Source organism: Helobdella robusta, assembly GCF_000326865.2.
Source record: "Helobdella robusta unplaced genomic scaffold HELROscaffold_76, whole genome shotgun sequence".
Lineage (NCBI taxonomy): Eukaryota > Metazoa > Annelida > Clitellata > Rhynchobdellida > Glossiphoniidae > Helobdella > Helobdella robusta.
Genome location: NW_008705432.1, coordinates 304,347 through 327,342, shown reverse-complemented (window position 1 = coordinate 327,342; position 22,996 = coordinate 304,347). Strand labels below are relative to the sequence as shown.

At 33.1% G+C, this 22,996-nt stretch overlaps 2 protein-coding genes across 2 annotated transcripts in view; one reads left to right on the top strand and one right to left on the bottom strand.

Moving 5' to 3' along the window:
* Nucleotides 1-881: 881 nt before the first annotated feature.
* HELRODRAFT_194428 (hypothetical protein) lies at nt 882-10,873 on the top strand (the record flags this gene model as incomplete). The annotated part of the gene is made up of 17 exons (XM_009031614.1): nt 882-977; nt 1,104-1,152; nt 1,335-1,487; nt 1,920-1,974; nt 2,331-2,465; nt 2,688-2,916; nt 3,107-3,273; nt 3,598-5,445; nt 5,703-6,103; nt 6,261-6,388; nt 6,545-6,615; nt 6,814-6,935; nt 7,128-7,216; nt 7,442-7,669; nt 7,904-7,979; nt 8,297-9,968; nt 10,105-10,873. 17 exons carry the CDS (start codon nt 882-884, stop codon nt 10,871-10,873), a joined length of 6,288 nt encoding a protein of 2,095 aa, XP_009029862.1.
* A 1,844-nt stretch (nt 10,874-12,717) lies between these two features.
* Syt7c (synaptotagmin 7c) overlaps nt 12,718-22,996 on the bottom strand; it is a gene marked incomplete at both ends in the record, with an annotated part of 12,906 nt that continues 2,627 nt past the window's right edge. Inside the window, 3 exons of the mRNA XM_009031572.1 lie at nt 12,718-13,028; nt 17,814-17,928; nt 18,305-18,474. Coding sequence (XP_009029820.1) covers nt 12,718-13,028; nt 17,814-17,928; nt 18,305-18,474 — 596 coding nt within the window. The remainder of the gene's footprint in view (nt 13,029-17,813; nt 17,929-18,304; nt 18,475-22,996) is intronic.

Genomic DNA, 22,996 nt, shown 5'->3' with positions numbered 1-22,996 from the left:
ATTTGTACTTAGTAACTTTGTAATGATTTAATTTATTTTATTTTTATCAATTGTTTATTTGTTCATTTCATTCGTCCTTTGGTTCATTAGTTCATTCATTCGTTCGTTCGTTCGTTCATTCATTCTTTCATTCATTCAATTCATTCATTCATTCATTCATTCATTCATTCATTCATTCATTCATTCATTCATTCATTCATTCATTCATTCATTCATTCATCCATTCATCCATTCATTCTTTCATTCATCCATTCATTCATTCATTCATTCATTCATTCATTCATTCATTCATTCATTTGTTCGTTCATTCATGCATTCAACAATCACGTTCATTTAAAACTTTCATTTTATATTTCGTTAATTTATATTTTTTCATCAGATTTATATGAAGCACGTATATCGCCATAACTGTTGACTATATAGGCTATTTATTTTATATATATATATATATATATATATATATATATACACACACCTTTTTTATGAGTATTTCAAAAAATCTGTTCAAAACGTAATAAATTTCGTTCTATTAATTTGTGGTGTTTTATTTTTTCATATGTGTATGTTTGTCTGTGTCTGCCTGTTGGTCTGTGTCTGTCTGATTGTCTGTGTCTGTTTGTCTGTGTGTGTGTCTGTTTGTGGAGATGTAATCAAATATTGCGTTACAAAATGAATTTTAATTTTATCCTCGGTTCGCTTTTAGTGAAACGCGTTTTAAATCTAAAATAATGGCGGTTTTTATGAATTTTAAATTTCGGAGATTTTATTTTCTGTCTCAAATTAAATTCTGATTAATATTTTTAAAATTTATACTTTTGAAATTTAATAATAAAATTACTTTCAAGAATTAATTTAAAATTAATTTTTTTAATTAAGAAAAAATGAGTTATGTTATAGTGCTAACAATTACCATTGTCTGCCTCTTGTACCTACTCTATTGCATTGCTTCCTTAATTTTCAGGCTATCTAGCGGCCCGGTTAGCAAATTTACACACACATAAACACACACTCACACACACATACATACATACACTCACGCACGCACATACGCACACATAATTTTCCAAAAATTCCAGCCCCCTTTATATTTTTACTGCAAAGAGCCGAGAAACTATCAGTACCTCGTCATCATATACAGTGGCAGTAGTTCAAGTAAGTTGATTTTATTATAATTACACACCACACACACACACACACACACAAATCACACTCACACACAAACGCATACATACATACATACATAATGCTTGATTAAAAATTAAGAATTAACTGTACTAATTTGTTATCCATGAATGATTATACTCAACCACTCCAATACTATCATCCAATCGCAGAGGCCCTATCCAACAAAACTGTGAAAGTGACTTTGATGGGCACCCTAGGTGTTCTTACCCCCTTCCTGATCGACAGTCGGGCGGTTCGATCGCAGACCCAGCGAGAAATTTTAAATAGAAATCGGCCTGATGTCTTTTTGATTAATAGCGAAAGTTTGTTGGTTGAGTGAGTGAGTGAGTGAATGAATGAATGAGTGAAAGAATGTAAGAGCGAGTGATTGATTGATTTGTTGAAGAAATGAAAGATTGATTGAACAGCTAAATATAGAATGAATTAATGATAAAATAAAATGTTGAAGAAATGTAAGTTGAAGAATGAATGAATGAATGTATGACTGATAGATAGATAGATAGATAGATAGATAGATAGATAGATAGATAGATAGATAGATAGATAGATAGATAGATAGATAGATAGATAGATAGATAGATAGATAGATAGATAGATAGATAGATAGATAGATAGATAGATAGATAGATAGATAGATAGATAGATAGATAGATAGATAGATAGATAGATAGATAGATAGATAGATAGATAGATAGATAGATAGATAGATAAATAAAACATTTAAGATCCTCTAGGAGACCTCAGCCACGTCAACATCGAGCTCTTGTCATTTGAACAAGATGAACTATGGTTCGTATTCTATCATTGCGTGGTCTAGGTTTTATCTTTGATTCTAACATATCTCTTTCTCCTCAGATTCTCCTAGAAGTTTTTACTTTCATCTACGTAGAATAAAAAAACTTTTGCTATTTCTTGACGATCCTATTCTTCTCCTTGTTACTTCTTTAGTCTTATCTAGGATTGGTTATTGTAACTCGCTCTACTATGGTCTCACTGATTCTACACCCTATCCTTTAAGTGAAGCTTTTAACTCGGCTGCTCGTCTAGTTGCTCGTGCCCCTCTCTTTTCTCATATATATCCATATCTTGTTCTCTTGCAATACAAACTGAAAAATAACCTAAAAACACGAACCAAACACACGCAGGTATGTAAAGTATGTTACGGTGATCGATTTGATGTATCACAAATGGTGGTATGTACCCTGTGATAAGTGGATAACTGCTATGAGCAGGAGGTGCGATCAGAAGAAATTTATGATCAATAGTGAATTTTCTGCCAGGTATTTGCGTTTGTGTGTGTGTTGGTATTTTTAAAATGTAGCGTGTGTATATATGCATGTGCAGTATATATATATATATATATATATATATATATATATATATATATATATATATATATATATATATATATATATATGTATATATATATATTTATATATGTGTGTTTGTGTGTGTGTGTGTATAAATTAAAAAATTCACAAACTAAATAAATCTAAAAATAGTTTTTGGTACCAGAACATGGGTATTTGTTTGAAGGAATTCCACATGTGGTTGGCCCCATTCACGTCATCATTATTCTCCACAAATTTCCTGAATAGCACATCCCTACTTTTGGGTCTCGTCCTATTGTCCGTCACCATCTTGACTTCCGTCTCTATTTATAGATCGTCCTCGACTAGTGAGAAGCAAGTTGGGGAAAGCGAGAGATGGGAATATCCGGATGTTTCCGAGGTACGTTCGTTCGTTCGTTGCTATTTATAATCTTTTTTTGGGGTCGTAGTGATGAGGGATGATAATGCTAATGATAACGACGATGATAAAAAAATAAAAATTTAATAAATAAATAAAATAAATAAATGAAAATTTATTATTATTTTAATTATTATTATTTTTAAGAAAATCACAAATTCATTTCAAACAGTCAGCCATAATTACGCTGATAGTGCTGTTGCTGTCCTTCGGGGTTGCTACGGTTCAACTTACTCTGAGATGGTTTTCAACGTCAACGAACGCCTTCCTCTGCCGATATTTTCATATTTGTATTCTCACGAAATATCCATTACGTTTGTCGAAACGTCATCTCAATAGGTGGGTATTTTAAGGTGATTCTGGTGCTTTTTGGCGTATTTTTGATGGATTTTACGTATTCTAACTGAATACTCAATTAATTAATTAATTGGCTTGTTTTGGTATATTGTTGTATTCAAAATCTATCTGAAACTTTTCTGAAGTTAAAAATGCCAATTGTTTTTCTTGTATCAGCGCTATTATGCCATGGTTAGACGAAAGCAACATCACACTACAGCAGCATTTGCTACAACCGCCACGTCCACAACTGCCCAACAACAACAACAAACCAGACATTAATCGTCATCATCTTTACAACAATGGCGGCCATAATATGACAAACAGGTTAAACATAACCAACAACACGACCACATTCGCTGACGATGTTAATAACAGCTTAAGACTTAAAAGTTGCCTAAAAAAATCGGAATTTAATTCCGATTCCGATACTTTACCGATAGTCTCGTTATGCAGCGAAGATGAAATCAATCTGACAACGTCCAGAAATACCGTTATAAACTCTTCGACCAAGTATTCAAACCCTTACAAAAGTCTACTATTTAATTTCAATGATTTCAATTCGCAACTCCAAGGCGATGGAGCTGGAGATGAGAGGAATAATTGTAGAAATGATGATGTCAATGACACTGGCGATAGTGATTATTGTAATAATAACGGTACCAATAATAACTGTATCGATAATACCGATATGAAAGGTAGATGTAATAACGGTAATAATAACGATACCAGTATATTAGACATAAACGATAACAATAATAATGACAGCTATAGAAAAAGTAGAAATCATAACGATACTTATAACGATACTAATATAACAGATAAAAATAATAACGATACTAATAACGATACCAGCATAATAGATAGAATTGACGATGTGTGTACGCCAGATGCCAAAACGTTGCTAATACCGATGCCAAATCCTAATATTAATCTGATTGATGACTCATTTAGAGATAATATTTCATTAATAAATAAGAAAAATAGTAATAATAATAAACGTATCAACAACAATAATAATAGACGCAGTGATTATGATGATGATAATAATAATAACAACAACATAATAAGCGGAAGCGAATTCTATATAGATATCGAAAATTCTAAAAATGATGTCGTTGAAACGTTGCAGAATAATTGGAAACATATTTGGGATAAGAATTTACTGCAAAAAAGCAGTTTACGTCATCGGGCTAAATCCAAAAATACGAAGTTTCTTCATAAAAATCAAGAAAGTAATGTGAATAAAGTCAGTGTAAGGAGGCGGTATAGGCTAGAAGGTGAAGTTATATGGCTGGTATCGCATGTTATGGATGGCTATTTTAGTGGAAAGCTTGAAAGTTCGGCAAATTTTAACGTAAATCAGGGCGAAAAACTTAAAAATTTAGTAAATTTGAATGCAAATTATGACAAAAAGCTTCAAATTTTAGTTGATTTGAACGAAATTTACGGTAAAAGTAATGATAAACATGGTGATAATAGCTTAGAATTGAGAAATTTGTTCAAAGAAAGGCTTTATAATTTATGTAATAGACTAAACAATAAAAAGGATGGTAAGATTTGTGAAAATGTTGGTGATTCTAAAGCAGAAATAACCGGAATTTGTGTTTCTCAGGAAGTAAATGTTCATGAAATGCTTAAAAATTTCACATATTGCTACGAAAATTCTTATCAGAACTTATCGCAATCCCAGAAAGTTCTAGCTCAGTATATTCTGGAAAAAACCGAAGAGAATTCGGAATACTGTTTGAGATTGAAATGCTTCAAGTTTTTAAACAAAAAATTAAACTTTGATAAACTTCTAAAAGTTAATGAAGAGAAATTGAAATCAATTTGCCCGGAGTTTTTAAATCTTAACAGTTTAAATTTCTCAGAAAATGAGATGAAAATTTTCAAAGAAAAATTCACCAAACCTGAAACATTCGACCCGAGTAAGATTTTGTACAAAGAAAGATGTCTAACTTTGAATCAAACATTTTTGGATTCGGTTGCAGATGTGTGTTTCAGAGAACACTTTACAAAGTTTTCATTAAAAAATCTTAAAAATATAACGTCAAATACACCAAAAAGCTTGATAGTAGATGATTTTTACAAGTTATCTTTAGAAAAATTATCATCTGTCCTAGTGTGGTATGTTAGTACATGTATTAGAAGCGTGTTGGATGAAAGCGAAAGGTCATGTAACATCATTTCGTTTGTGCTATTTTTTAAATTATAATTTTATGATTAAACCTTTTCTATTTTAGTTTAACTATGTCATATTAATAGCGATATAATGAATAATTATTAATAAATTGATTGATTAATTAATTGATTGATTGAATCCACGCCTGAATCAAACACATTTGCAAGCTAACACAGATTGCAAAATTTTACTTATAAGTTATAAATTAAGTCTAATCATAAAATAGTATTCCATTTTTTCATTTTAGGTTATTGAGCGAGAACAAAGAGCTGAATTACCAAAAAATTCACGACAATTTCGCTACAGAATTTTTTCCTTCGCTAATGGAATCCTGTCTCGCTATTCTTTCAAAATGTTTTAAAGATATAGATAAAAATAAATTTTTACTAGAAAGTTCTATCTATGGTATCTATTACACGAACCTGTTACTGAACCTGGCGGTGCTAAGGCTTCACGTAACCATCGAGAAAACGAATTTTTGCGTTTTGAGGGCACATGAATCTGACAAAAGTGACGAAGTTGACGTGAGAAATTTGAAATTTACAAATTTCATGAAGAAGTTGTTCAAAGTGGATGACTTTTCAATCATCGATCCTCAATTCCTCGTTAGGTTGAGGTGTCTTGGCATTGATTATTTGTTTTACAAAGGTTGTACATTTAATTATTTTTAATCATTTTTTATCCGCTTCAGATGTTTTTTTTTTTGAAAATTTCGCTTTATAAATAAAAGAAGGTTAGTTGGTGGGTTGGTTTGATGTTTGTTTGATTGTCAGTAACTTATTAAAATGTGATTTATTTTTTTCAGATTCACTGGGAATGTTCAGCAAAAAGCCGATTTTGAGTAGCCACCTAGGAAAATTAACCAAACTCGATCTACTGAAACGAGTTTTTCATAATGTTTTAATAGTAAATTTACTAAAGAACGGCGTAACTGTCAGTAGTACTAGGCAGGGGCGTAAACTGCAACATCACCAAACACACCAAAATCAAATGTTCTTCCAAAATTCTCGGGGAAAAGTAAATTTTGATAACAAAATGCCTTCAAAAAATGATAAATATAATGTCGAGCTGGATAATTTCATTTATAAGATATCGAAAGTGATCGATGTTTCATCGATGTCCGAAGTTATTTGGGATTTATTCATCAAAAAAGTTAAAAGGTAGGGCGGCCATTTTATTTCTTTTTTATAATTCTCTAATGTGTTTTTTTCAGAAGCACCAAGTATTTATGTAGGTATTAAGTATTTTTTCATGGATTTATTTGTCATTTTTTGCGTGTTTCAGCGGGTTCTGCGTCTGACAGAATCTGAATTTTTAAAGAATAACAAATAAATTGGTAAAAAATTATTCTTCCAAAGATACGTGAAGCTTTTTGTGGAAGTTATCCAGCGGAATGTGGCAGAGATGGGCACGAAACAACTTCACAAGATAAGCAAGGAGTTAAGATCAAACATGAAAAATGACGTTTTTTCTGACCAATGTACGAATAAAAATTGCAAAATTGATGAAAATGTGTGTTCTAGATGTCTAAATCGTCACAAAGTTTCGCGAAAAAATTCGAACAACGTTCGTTTCCATGTAGAATCAAAATGCCGATCTGTTGCTGGCAATAGGATATCGGCCGGATATGTACCATCACCTAACAAAAAATTCAGCAAAACAAACTTTCCAGATAGTTATCATGATAGAAATATAAATCTCAATATTATTAACACTCTTGAAAAACGAAATAAGACATATCCGAAGATGACGAAGACGATGGTTGGAAGAGGATTACACGTCGATGATGGAAGCGGTGATAGTGCTAGTATTTTGAAATCAAACTTTTACAACTTTACTACTACTGCTGCTACCACTACTGCTGCTACCACTACTGCTGCTGCTGCTGCTGCTACTACTACTGCTGCTGCTACCACTACTACTGCTGCTACTTCTATTACTGCCAACGCCACAATTATTGATAATAACAGAGTCCACATCCACAAGTTAAATTTCCTGACTGGTGAAATTGAACATACTGCCGTGAAGTTCGCAGTCGAAAGTTCGGCACTGGAGGTGGCGGACCTTTGCGAGTTGTCCTCTCAGCCATCCCCACTGGTTGAGTTGGTGAAAGGGAAAGATGAAAATAATAACAGGAATAATAATAATAGCAATAATAATAATAGGGTGAATAATAATAATAATAATAATTCCTTTGAGGATGATTCTAAAAATGTAAGAATAGCTATATTAATATTATGATTACTTACGTGGTTTTGTAATACTGAAAAGTTTAGCCAATATCTTAACCATTCAACTATGGCGTTATAGAATTTCATTGAAAACTTGGACCTAGACCAATCGACCATTTGCCTCGTCACTATTATTACCAAACCAATATATATAATAATAATAAATTAATAATAGCATATTTATTATTATTAATTATTATTATTATTGTAATCTCAGACTAAAGCGTATGCTGGTGGTGGTAATTGGAGCTTGAAAGTGCGAGTGAAAAAGTTTAACAAAAACGTCCTAAGAGGTTGGCGGGAATATTATTATTATTATTATTGTTGTTTATTATTATTATTATTGTTGTTGTTGTTGTTGTTATTACCCCGTAAACGGTTTCTTTCAGCAACTTTTTTCAGCTGCATGTGAATTAAATCGCCTTAGTTCTCAATGGGTGTACATGACAAATAATTATAAAATAATAATTATAAAAAATAATTATAAATAATAATTATAAATAAAACTATAAATAATAATTTCAAATAATAATTATAAATAATAATTATAAATAATAATAATAACGAATGAAAATAATGAATGATAACCCTGCTTATTCAATTTCGGCAGATTTTATGAAATTAAAATCCGAAATACACCATCACATCGGTTCGGTCATGATGAACTTCTCCACCGCTAACAACAACAACAAAAATAATAACAACATCAACAAAAATAATAACAACAATAATAATAATAAAATTATTCCTTCCATAAGTGACGATACTAACGACTGTAATAATCATGATGATAACGATGATGATGATGACGATGATGATGATGACGATGAGGATGTTCCGAACAATAATAACAACCTAATGGGATTGACGCCAGTGCCATCTATCTCGAATATTAATTCAAAAACAAATGGCGCGGAAAAGATGAAATGCGCGCGAAATTTAAACGAACGTACGGATGAAAATGTAATTGGTGACGACGAAGACGACGACGATGATGGTGGTTGTGATGATGATGACGATGGTGGTGGCGGGGGTGGTTATGATGATGAGGATGGTGGTGGTGGTGGTTGTGATGATGAGGATGGTGGTGGTGGTGGTTGTGATGATGAGGATGGTGGTGGTGGTGGTTGTGATGATGAGGATGGTGATTATGGTGGTAATGACGGTGGCTATGGGGGTAATGATGGTGGTTATGGGGGTAATGATGATGATGATGAAGAAGAAGAAGTTGCTGGTGATGACGCAACCGAATGCGGATCTAAGAAAAATGAGGAAGAAGAAGATGATGATGATGAAGAAGAAGAAGATGAAAAAGATGATAATTATAAAGATGATGATGAGAGTAGGGAACGCATTGGAGATGAACAATGGCGTGTTAGGGACGTTGGCAAAGAAGATTTCAAGAGAGAATTAATAAAAACAAAACCACAGCAGGCACGCAGTAGCGAAAGATCCGATCCAGACATCAAAATCGGTGCTTTAAAAATGTCCAATTCCAGATTGGCCAACTCCAAGAACGTTTCTAAAGTCAGAAAGGTTCACAGAAGCGGTAGGCATCATAATGTAGAATCACAAACCATTGCACGAGATGTCGTTGCAAGTAATGATGGTGACGACGACGGGGATGGCAATAAAGATAGGACGATTCAATTGAACGACGACAAGCAGTTCTGTATTAACACGCCTTCAGCCTCAGAAATGTTATCTATGTCCAATGCCGGATATAAAAATTGCACCAAAATTAACTCGGTGACGTCATCAGCAACAACTCATGAGCATACTCTCGCCTCTGACGGTAACGATGAAGAATATCGCCGCCATTTTGAGTGTGATATGACGTCACACGTAGCTATCAAAGATCATAAATCAGCACAAGTTCAACAACGACGAAATGACGCTAACATCAACGAATGTCACGTTAAACAAATAACTAACAACATGCTCGGCGGTGACGCAAACACGCCAAAGAATAATAAAACAAACATTTTGAAAACTTTGGGCGATAATTCAGAGAGCGACAAAAAAGTGTGCAATTTGTGGGCCTTTGAGCACCCAACGCAAAACTTCAAGCAAGTCAAACCCAACCTAAGAACAACCAAATCTTCGAAATACCTTCAAGATAAGAAGGACACGCTAGAAAATGTCAGAATCATTCTAGCCAATGAGAAGCGACGCGTCGATTTTAACAAGATGGCGGAAGAGGGCTTGTTTGACCCCGTTCAACCTGTCAAAGTTCACGTTGACACCCTCATGCCCCGGGAGAAACTCGATGGGAGTGGAAGGTTAGGGCTGGGGTTAAGTGATCATTAATTAAGTGATCACCATAATTATTAATTAATTTATTGATTAATTAATTACACAATTTATCGGTTATAATTAGGTGAAGATTAAATATTTAATTATTAATCTTGCAAATAGATCTACGCCATCAGCATCGAACCCCACCGACCACCCCGCCTCTGATTACGAGGCACGTAGCGACAGGACGACAACAACATCAGCAGACGAAACGTCTGATGCGTCTGAAGTCCCAAGTGAAATAGTACCAACTGTTGCCACTACTACTGAAGCTACTACTGATAAAAATCAAGATGGCCGCCACCGTCATTTTGTCGATGTTGCTGCTGCTGCTGATGAGGATGAAGATGATGAGGATGGAGATGAAAATGAATCCAAACACGCCTCTAATGAACAATTCTCGGACGAAAAAATTAAGACTTTGGTAAAAAATATCGACTCCCAGATGAAGAACTTCAACCAGTATGATGACGACAATGAGGACGCCAGTGAAGCGGCTGTCGCTAACGAAAGAAACATGCCGACGGCCTCTGAATCGAACGTATTTGAGAAGTACGACTTGAGAGAGCGAGAAGCGTTCAGGTGCTACGATTCAGTTGACAACTTCTCAGTGCACCTAGGCTCGGACACGTCGCTAAGTAACCTAAGAATGAACGTCTGCCCGACTTCTGCAGCCTTTGTGGCCCTACTCTTTATATTTGGCGTTTGCTGTGGCATGATCTCAATAAGTTTGGCGGTGGGCAATCAACTGCCCGAAGGTCCGTCTTTGATCTGCCTGTACACTATACTGTGCGCTATTATTGTCCAGGGCCTTGTTATCGAGACCATCAAGATTTTGGTCATTTCCTTCTACTTCACTGCTGTAGCTAAGAGGATGGCTTTCTTGTGAGATTTTGTATGCAGTTTCTATACATCAAGCCAGTTTGATATTTTTTTTTTCTACAATTTTTCCAGTTTGTCTGTTTTTATTTAGATGTTTTGGGAGAATTTCTTAGATTTTAAGCCACTTTTAACCATTAATTTTTATTCCACACATACACATACACGTACATACATACACACACACACGCACGTACACGCACACATACACGTTCGTCCTTATAAAACCACTGACTCGTTCAATTATTGAACCTTATTATAATATTTATTCAATTTTTATCTTTCGCTGTTGAGGTTTTTTATATCTGGATTCAGGTTACGTAATTAAAATATCAAGTGCAGATCTTATTGTTATTATGATTTTTATTATTATCGTTATTATTATTATTATTTTTATTTTGCGATCCCTGGTTTAAACTTTTGCACTGGGATTTTCACACACACACACACACACACACACACACAGACACACACACAGACACACACATACATACAGACACACACACAAACACACATACATACAGACACACACACACACACATACATACACATACGCACACACACACACACACACACATCCAATCCATTATTTAATTCTAGAGAAAATTATGCACAAGCGTTCAGTTACTTCATCAGTGTCATCATCCAAACAAACACGCATCAATCCCATAGGGGAAGGTGGGGCCAGACGGTACAAGACGATTTTTTTTAATTTACACAGATGTGTGGTTATTTTTGTCTTCCTAGCATATGAAATTAATAAGCGGCCATGTTATACAGTGTCTTTGGTGACTACATGTTGTCGAACAGAAGCGAAGCTGACGAGTTTAGGGTAATTATACATTTTTTTTACAATTTTTAAACTATTCATCTAGTGCTATTCATTATTTAAGATTGAAAATCGCATACACCATTAGCTCCAGTAATTAATGATGTTTATTGATTTCATATATATATATATATTATATATATATATACGTGTGTGTGTGTAAATATATATATATATATATATATGTATATACAAATATATATATATATATAATTTGCAGTTTCTGAACACAAAAAGCTATATTAATTTTAATCTAAACAACATAAATGACTATATACATATTATATATATATATATATATATCCTAATTCCACAAAAAACTTTCCAATAATAATGATGATGATGATGATGATGGTCTAAAAACGAAACGACATTAACATATTATATATATATATATATATATATATATATATATATATATATATATATATATATATATATATATATCCTAATTCCACAAAAAACTTTCCAATAATAATGATGATGATGATGATGATGGTCTAAAAACGAAACGACATTAAGCAACGTAATAATACTGAAATTATCAGGTATAAACATAATGCTGTTGCAAGACTGTGACGTGCGCACATACACACGCACACATACATGCACGCACACATACATACGTCCACACACACACACACACACACACATACTTATATCACATATATGTGGTCTGCTTTATATTTATGCAAACAAATATACATGCATACATAAACACATGTATGCATGCCTAAATACATACATACATACATACATACATACATACATACATACATACATACATACATACATACATACATACATACATTCATTCATACATACATACATTTATACATACATACATACATACATTCATTCATACATACATACATTTATACATACATACATACATACATTCATTCATACATACATACATTTATACATACATACATATTCATACATAAATGCATACAAAGATACACACATACATTACTACAACAACAATAACAAAATCCCTATTGAACTAAATTCCCACCATACTACTATCCAAAATCTTTCAAAATATGCCATTGCGAAACCTGCTGTCGGCTTTTTTGGAACATTTCATTCCAATGTTTGACCTCGACTGGACCACTCTTACTACCTAAAATTACTTGACCGATTGGTTCGTTTCGGCCCATTCGATCGTAATCGACTACCGATATCGCCAGGGTCGTCTGTCGGATATATTCGTACGGTATGCAGAACATGAAGGTCTCGTTGTAAACCGGGTTGAGACATTTCTCTTGAATTACGGTTTTTCGTTTTTCAATTTTTTTGCCATCTCTCATCAGCCAGATCTTCACGTACGGATCTGTAAAAATGGCGTTGAAATTATTATTTATTATTATTTATTATTTCTTATTATTATTATTAGCATTACCAGTGTTCAAAATTAAGATAGAGACAGTAGATATACCGAATTGTACAACATTTTAAAATGATACATTAGTAATAGTAACTGTACGCAAGATATATCTTAAAACACCACGTTGAAATACGCATATGTACACACACACGCGCGCGTACACACAAACCATTACATCAATGTATTATTATCATCAATCAAATTAAAGGTAATGTAAATATACACAAGAACAGTCGATCATTTAATCTATGTGTGCGTGTATATGTGTGCGTGCGTGCGTGTGTGTGTGCGTGTGTGTGCGACGTAGAGTCAGTCAATAAATTTATTATCGTCATTAACACACGCCTAGTAAATTAACTTAACAACATGACGGTGGTAAATCCTTAATTATTTTTTTCCTCGTTTGGCGGCAACCAGTCAAAGCACGTGACATAAATAATATTAAACACGTGACATAAACATCGCGTGTAACGTAAACAACACGTGATATAAACATCACGTGGTATAAACATCGTAGGACGTAACATGAATGTCACGTGGTATAAGCAACAAAAACATAAACATCTGGTGACATTTACAATTTTAAAGAAATGTGCTATATCGTCTGTATGTATGTATGTGTGTGTGTGTGTGTGTGTGTGTATGTGTGGGTGTGAGTATGTGTGTGTGTGTGTGAGTATGTGTGTGTAGGTAGATAATTTAGATTTGGCTTGATAGGGTCTTAGTAGATCAATATGACGCTTTGCTATGTCGGATTCTGATTAAAGAAACCTAAAAAAATTCGCGTTTGTCTTTATGTATGTGCGTGTGTTTGTGTGTGCATGTGTATGTACGTGTGTGCGTGTGTATGTGTGTGTACAGGCGTTGTTTGATGACGTCATTGGTATCTGTTTTGTTGACGTCATTGGTGTCTGTTTGTTTAACTTAATTTATGTGTCAATTAAAATTTTTTTTTTCTCAATTTGAATACGTTCGTCTAAGGTTTCGTTTCTTAATGGATGTATGTAGTAGGTAGCTGGTGTTTCATGTTGTTGTTGATGTTGGTGCTATTGTTGTTGTTGATATTGTTGATGTTGGTGTTGTTGTTTTTGTTGTTGTTGTTGTTGTTGTCGAGTGCGGTCATGAAATTGATATAAATTTTCAACCTACACCAGGGAAGCAGGACCTGACGATTAAAATGTATCAAGGCATTAAACTCTCCAAGTTCCTCTTTCTCTCACTCTTTCTCTCTCTCATTCTCTCTCTTTCAGAATGAATTGATGACACACCATGAGGCTTGTTTAAAGATGGGATTAGATTGGTTTTTATATGTTTTTAATCTTTATGAAAAGAAGAAGAAAAATGAAGAGGAATTTTGTTTGTTTTTCATTTGTTTAAAAGCGTTTTGGTGTGTTTGTTCATATGTTTGTTTGTATGTTTGTTTATACGTTTGTTTGATTGTATGTTTATATGTTTGTTAATATGTTTGTTTGTATCTGTTTGTATGTTTGTTTGTATTTCACCTCTTAGAAAATTTTCCAAAAAAGCCCTTGGTTAACTCATTATTTTACATAAACAAATACTTTTATTTCTCCATATATTAGCGGTATTAAATACTAGTTGTAGCAGTAGATCAAATATTAGTGGCCGATTCAGTCGCAGTAGTAGAAAAAGCAGTAGATTAGTAGTTGTAGTAGTAGCGACAATGGCAGCAGAAGTAATACTATTGGTAGTAGTAGTAGTAGTAATAGTTGTTGCAATAGTAGTAGTAGTAGTAGTAGTAGTAGTAGTAGTAGTAGTAGTAATGGTAATAGTAGTAGTAGCAGTAGCTGTTGTAATAGTAGTAGTAATGGTAATAGTAGTAGTAGTAGTGGTGGTAGTAGTAGTAGAAGTAGTAATAGTAGTAGCAGCAGCAGCGAGAAAAAAAATCACAAGGGATGTATCTTGATTGAAGTTAGCGCGTAGTTCTGTGTGACTCGTATGCGTAGATGCCTTAATGATGTTGTTGTTGATGTTGTTGTTGATGTTGTTGTTGATGATGTTGCGGTTGATTTTTTTGTTGATGTTGTTGGTGATGTTGCTGTTGATGTTGCTGTTGATGTTGCTGTTGATGTTGCGGATGTAGTTGATGTTGTTGTTGTTGTTAATGTTTTAGTTGTTTTAGTTCATATTGTTGTTTGGTTGCTGTCATTTTCAATCGCTAGCCAATGCAGCACCCACAACATCAACAACAACATCAACAACAACAACAACTTATAGATGCTTAGCACGCGAATCTTCTTTAAAATACCGATACAATCGTTATATTGCTTATTTGTTTGCAGCCAATAAACTCTCAGAAAAGAATTTTTAAATACTTCTTAAAAAAATTTTTATTATTCACGTTTATTTATAATAATAATAACAATTATTATTATTATTGTTATTATTATTATTTTCATCGGCCATAAATATTTTTGATGAGAAAATTTGACGAGAACAGCATTTGATTTATAATTTTTTTCCGCGCGTATGTTTGGATATATATATATATATATATATCTGTGTGTGTGTGTGTGTGTTTGTATGTGTGTATGTATATGTGCGTGTGTGTGAGTGTTTGTGTATGCATGTGGAAAAAGAGAGAAAGGAAGAATTTTTTAAAAATTAAAGAGGGAGAATGAAAGAGAGAGACAGAGAGATAGCAAAAGTATAGAGAGAAAGAGAGAGAGAAAGAGAGAGAGAAAGAGATTAAAAATAATAGAAAATAATGGAAAACGGAATAAAAAAAGCAGGATGTGGATAATTTTAAAATTCTTCAAATCTGAAAGAATCAATTTATTTCACATTATCAAGAAAAAACATTTTTTAAAAGAACATGACGTCATCATGTATCAAAACATCATCATCACCATCAACAACAGCAACTACGACAACAACAACTACAACAACAACTACAACAACAACTACAGCAACTACAGCAAGAACGACTACAGCAACTACAGCAAGAACGACTACAGCAACTACAACAACAAAAACAGCAGTATCATATTCAAAAAATTGTTCTTTCTTACTAAAATAATAAACTTAATGCATCAAAAAACATTGAAAAACATCTTCATCTTCATACATATTTCATCGATTCAAATTTCATGTACGTATGTATGTACTTTTGTATGTATCTATGTTTGTATGCATGTGCGTGTGTGTGGATGTGTGTGTGTGTATGTTTGCCTTGTATTTGTATGTCTGAATGAAGGAGTGAATAAATTAATGGACAAATAATGAATGAGCGGGTACAAAAAATGACTGAAACTGAAATAAATTTCAAACAAACAGTAAACACAAACATACATACAAACAAACATGCAGACGTACATACACACATACACACATACATACACGCAGACAGACGGACACTAGAATACAAAATGCGTGCGTATAGCTATCGAAGATTTAATGCCAACGTAATGATGCAAAAATGCTCTTTCTGTCGATACGTTCACGTGTTTGTATGTGTTTGTATGTGTGTGTGTTTGTATGTGTGTGTGTGTTTGTGCGTATAAATACACTCAGTATTTATACAAACGTACATACATTTTATACAAAATTGTTGACACGAAGTTGACGGCTTATACTTATGAGAAAGAATCATTGACAATGGATTTCTGATTGGCCTCGTTATGATACAAAACATTTATAGATACAAACATACATTCATAAAAATATACATACATACATACATTCATACATACATACATACATACATAAATACATACATACATACATACATACATACCTACATACATACATACATACATACATAAATACATACATACATACATACATACATACAAACGAACAACATGCAATATTTAGCTCTACAAAGCAGTGACGCTATGCTGTTTACAATGCATTTGAGATATTGGCATGGAAACTGTGAATTATTAATATATATCTAGATGTATGTATGTGTGAATCTATGTTTGTATGTGTGTGTGTGTGTGTGTATGTATGTTTGTATGAATGTATGTATGTAATAAAAGTGAATACAATAAAATAAAAATGATGACGATTGTAGATATGATGATGACGATTATAGATATGATGATGACGTCATTTTAATGTTGTTGACGATGACGATGATGACGATGATGACGATGATGACGACGATGAATATATGGCATTCAATTAAAACAGATTGGCTTGATGTGTAGTGTTTGCTGACGGTCAAATAATGGTAGATAAAAGGTTCTTTGATACACATAAGCACATACAACCAAACAAACATACATACACACAAACAAACATACATACACACATACAAACAAACATACATACATACGTACATACAAACAAACATACATTACATATATACAATTAGACATACACACAAACACGCTAACAATACCGATATTATCAACATCAATACCACAATAGCAACAATAAATCGAAAAATAACCGCCTAACTGAAAATAACCGCCCATCTCTCTGACGTCAGCAAATATTAATGACGTCATAGAACAAACGACCATATATAGGAAGTGGCTACGTATATTCGGTACTGAGTACCGACGACAGTAGGTCGGTATTTCGATTTTGATTTATCGGTATTTTTACGTGGTCAGCTCCCATCTCCCATAATTTCAATGCTCACAACAGCTTATTATACTGTTTATAAAATTAGGTACACATACGCACACACATACACACACATACACATACGTACACACACACACACACACACACACACATACACACACACAAACACACCTGACAATCCATTAATATCTTTAGCGATGAGGTTCCTGGCCTGGACTATCCCAACCGTCACAGTTTCCGCTGTAGGCTGGTAACATAGGGTGACCAACAACTCCCCTAGTTTACCCTATAATTAAATTTATTTTAATCATAATAATCATTAATTATAATCGTAATTATTATTAATTATAACCATAATTATTATTAATTATAATTAGATGTAATCGCGTGGGGGAGGAAAAATATTATGACGATAATTTAATTATGTTAACAAAAATTAAAGCGTTAACATCAATCAATGAATGTGTAAGCAAATGAATGAATGAATGAATGAATGAATGAATGAAAGAATGCACGAGTAAAACATTAAATGAAGAAATGTATGAAAAACAACGAACGAATAAGCAAATTGAATGAATGATTGATTGTAAAAATGAAAAAAAACAACAACAGCAACAACAACAGCAGCAGCAACAACAACAGCAGCATCAACAACAACAAACCATGTGACTTTTGCAAGGTTGTAAGGTCATCCACATGGTCTGCTCTTTAGAAAGGTCAAGGTTACTGAGAGGCATGCAGACCTCCCCTATTGGATCGTCCCGACTGAACCTATCATAGTCAAGGACTTGCATGTACAACGTACGACTCATCAGCTTGTTGTATGGGTAGCCTGTATGCGAAGTTGAATAATCTCAGTTTGGGGGTGGATGTTTAAATGGGTGATTGAATAGTCTAGTGGTAAAATGTCTGTCTCTTGTTAAAGTGACTGGGTGGGTGTTCGAACGCAGGGGAAGTTTTTTTTCGCTAATCTTATGTAAAAAAAACTTGTCGATAATAAGATTAACCAGACAACAACAAATCAAATTACACCAACGTCATCAACAAAAACAGCAGCTGCTGCTACTGCTGCAGCTGCTGTTTTTGTTGTAGCAGCAGCAACGACAGCTGCATCCAAATTATTTATCAGGTGCCTACCAAAGAAAAAATATTTCTACGGACACAAATTCAAAAACAACTAAAAATTTCTCCCTAAAAATTCAAAAGAATTTATAGAAAAAATTTATTTTTCTATAATTAATGATTCTTCCCAGCGTTCATTTATCTGTCTATGTTTATTTAAGAATGAATGAATGAACGAACGAACGAATGAATGAACGAATGAATGAATGAATGAAAAAACGAACGAACGAACGAACGAATGAATGAATGAATGAATGAATGAATGAATGAATGAATGAATGAACGCATAAATAAATGCCAAACCACGTTCATATCTACAAGCACATCTACGTAGCTAACTTTTTTTTATCTATCAAAATATATTATAAAAAAAATTAAGAAGATAAACCAAAAAATATGAAAAAGAATTTCCCACCAAAAAAAGGGGAGAGAGAGAGATCGGAGAAAAAGAGAAAAAACAACCGTTAGGAAAAATACTTAAGTTAGAGAGAGAGAGAGAGAGAGAGAGAGAGAGAGAGAGAGTAGAACGTGTCAAAAGAAGAGTTTTTCCCACATCCATCCAATCCAGTTCCTACTTGACCATAATAATGTCCCTTCAAATATAAACGAATGAATAAATAAATAAAGCGCCAACAAATTTATATATGTGTGTGTGTGCTTGTGTGTGCGTGTGTGTGTGTGTGTGTATGTGCGTGTATGTGTTTATTTATTATTTATTTATTTATTTATGTCGACATGCACATTTGAGTTTCATCAGATGTAGAGCATTTGTTTCTTGACAGTAAAAGGTTCTCAAAAAGGTTCCAAGAAGGTCCTTTTTGTATTTTTTTGCGCGGGTTTCTTAGGTTATTATTAAAGGTTCCATTTGGCTCTTTTCAAGATTTTTTATGCGTGTTATATTTTAACATCAACAACATCAACAACAACATCGACATCATCTAGCAGCAAGAATAATATTAATAATAACAACAACCGAATTGATTTATGGATAACCAACCTGCACATACACTTTTGACCACAAATGCATATTTTAATATCTATGCATGGCGAAATTCAATAAATTGTCTTTGTTTTTCCGCTACTATATCTATGGCTTTTTCACATTACGTTTTTTCCAGGTGATTTATGCGTAATTCCCTCTACATTATCTCTATTTTCGGCAAAAAATCTTTAATTCCGACAATTATTTTAATTTTTTACTATATTTTTTCTGTTTTTTTTTCACATTACGCTTGTGATTGTTGTAGAATATATTTAGGATCTTTTTTATTTTCTATGTTTTGATATCATGTCCACGTAAGAGCCATAATTTTCAACGTTTTTTCATTAACTTTTCCACCTTATCTATGCTTCTCGTTACAGTATCTATGGTTTTTGGTACAGCTTTTTTCTATATTTCTCATTACGCTGTCTATGATGGGGTTTTTCGTTATTTTATCTATGGTACGAGCACGTGGGCGATACTATCGTTGAATTAATTGTGGGGATGCTCTTAGAAGTGCGTGATCAAAACGGCGTTTCTGTTAGGAAAAGAGAGAAAGGGAGAGAGAGAGAGAGAGAGAGAGAGAGAGAGAGAATGAGAAGGAAAAAATTGGCTATATAATAAGTCATAAAACTACATGAATAATAAATTTATTTACATAGAATCTTAATTCTATTGATTATATCCGCATTAACTCTTAATATCGCTCTGGGAGGAAAATGAACCGTGAATGCGATACAATGACGTTAACAAAGATAAAAAATCGAAAAAGATAATAAATAAAACAAGATAATAACGAAGTCACTGTGCAATTATTTTTATTTGTTTATCGGTAAAAACGCTTGCAATAATGAATGAATGAATGAATGAATGAATGAATGAATGAATGAATGAATGAATGAATGATCACTTAATTGACAAATAAATTTGTTACTTACCAAAGAAGAAGAATTAAATTATTTAGCGTAAAAACAAAACGAGGCAGCATTTGTATAATGCAGCGCCTAAATTCACTGGACAACTAAATCTTTCTTACACGTTTGTGCGGCCAAAACTGGGAAGAGAGAGAGAGAGAGAGAGAGGGAGGGTGGAAGAGAGAGAGAGAGAGAGAGAAAGAAAGAGAAAAAAGGTATAAAAAGAAAGTAAAAGAAGAGAGAGAGAGGGAATGAGAGAGAGAAAAATAATTGAGAAATAATTGATAAGAAGAGTAACAGAAGAGACAAAAAGAGAAACGGAAAGAGAGAAGAACGAAGGAGAGATAAGGGAAAGAAAGAAAAATTCAAAGTAGAAGGTAGAAAAAGAGAGTGAAAAAGAAAGAAAAAAAGAGAGAGAAAGGGAGAGAGAGAAAGATGGAGAAAATGAGAGAAAATAGAATGAAATGCTTCTCATTGACACTGCTTGCATTCCGGTTGCAAATTAAATTTTCAATTATCTGACCGTTGTTGTTACTCTTTATTATTATTATTATTATTATTATTATTATTATTATTATTATTAATAATATTATTATATTTCCTTCGGGAGAGCCTTCTAAAGGAAGATTGTTGAAAGTATAATTATGCTTTCTGAGAATTTGAACAGAGGCTGATGGCTGACGTCATCAAACATACAAACAAACATACAAACAAACATACAAACAAACATACAAACAAACATACAAACAAACAAACAAACATACAAACAAACAAACAAACAAACAAACAAACAAACAAACAAACAAACAAACAAACAAACATACAAATAAACGTACAAGCAAACATACAACATACAAACATACATACATACAAACATTCACTCAAACATACATACAAACATACACACACACATACAAACCAAAAGAATATGTAAGGTCATGATGAAGTGAACGCGAATGATGGCTGGTCTGTTTGCGTGTGTGTACGGAAGCTTTGATCATGAACGTATGTACGTTATAAGTATGTACATACGTACGTATATGTACGTATATGTACGTACGTATAGGCCTATGTATGCGCGTACGCAAACAAAACACTCGTTATAGAAGATAGATTACAACAACCTTGCAGATGCGATAAATCTCATTTTAATTCTCCTTAATCTCTGTTACCCCGGCCTCCTCCTTATAACTTCACTCGTTATAACGAAACTTTACTGGTTATAACGAAATAATTACCCGATAAAACGAAACTCTAATCGGTACGTAGCGAAATATTATTCGATATTTTCAAGCTTAACTCGGTATCAGGGTACGTTTTTTTTGATGTAACGAAACGTCTGTTGACAGTTTCGAAACGATACTGTCGCTTTAACGATTTTGTAATGGTAGTAATGGTAGTAGCATTAGCAGCAGCAGTAGTAGTAGTGTAGTGTAGTTGTAGTAGTAGTAGCGTAGTTGTGGTAGTAGTAGCTGTTATGGTGGTTGTGGTGGTAATAGTAGCGAGGATGTTGTTGTGGTCGTAATTTTAAGGAATGTTCAAGATTCCGGACAATTAATTATCTAGAAAGAGATGCATTAATGGAAAAATAGATTGATGGATGGACGAGTAGATAAATGGATGAATGAGAAAATAAAGGAATTAGAGGAACGAATGGGCAAATGAACGAATGATGGAATGGTAGAAAGAATGGAAATTGGATGAATGAAATGAATAATGTTGCATACGGCTTAAGCAAATTTGAAATTAATTTGTGTGTGTGTGTATGTGTGTGTGTGTGTGTGTGATTAATTATATAAGTATTTGTTTGAGCTTTTTAAACCAATCCCTCTCGATAATGATATTGATGATGGTGATGATGATAACGACGATGATGATGATGATGATGATGATGATGATACTTAACCAGCCAACAGGCAAAAATGACTAGCTTAATCCCCAACTAAAATAATAATATTTTCCAAAAATCTTTTTTCATCTTGAAAAACATTTTCACAAGATAATGTCAGATGTCAGATGCCAGTTTTAACATAGATGTTTATACTTTGAAGATGATTACAAACTTAAATGATAACATTAATATTATGAACAATAATAATAATTATTATTATCAATATTATTATTATTCTTATTATTATTTCGGTAAATAAAAGAATGTTTACATTAATATAAACATTACATTAATCGTTATTATTATTATTATTATTCAGACCACAATGACAGAAGCATCAACATCATCAACATTAATAAAATGTTACTACTACTACCACTACTACTACTACTACTACTACTACTACTACCACTACTACTACTACTACTACTACTACTACTACTAC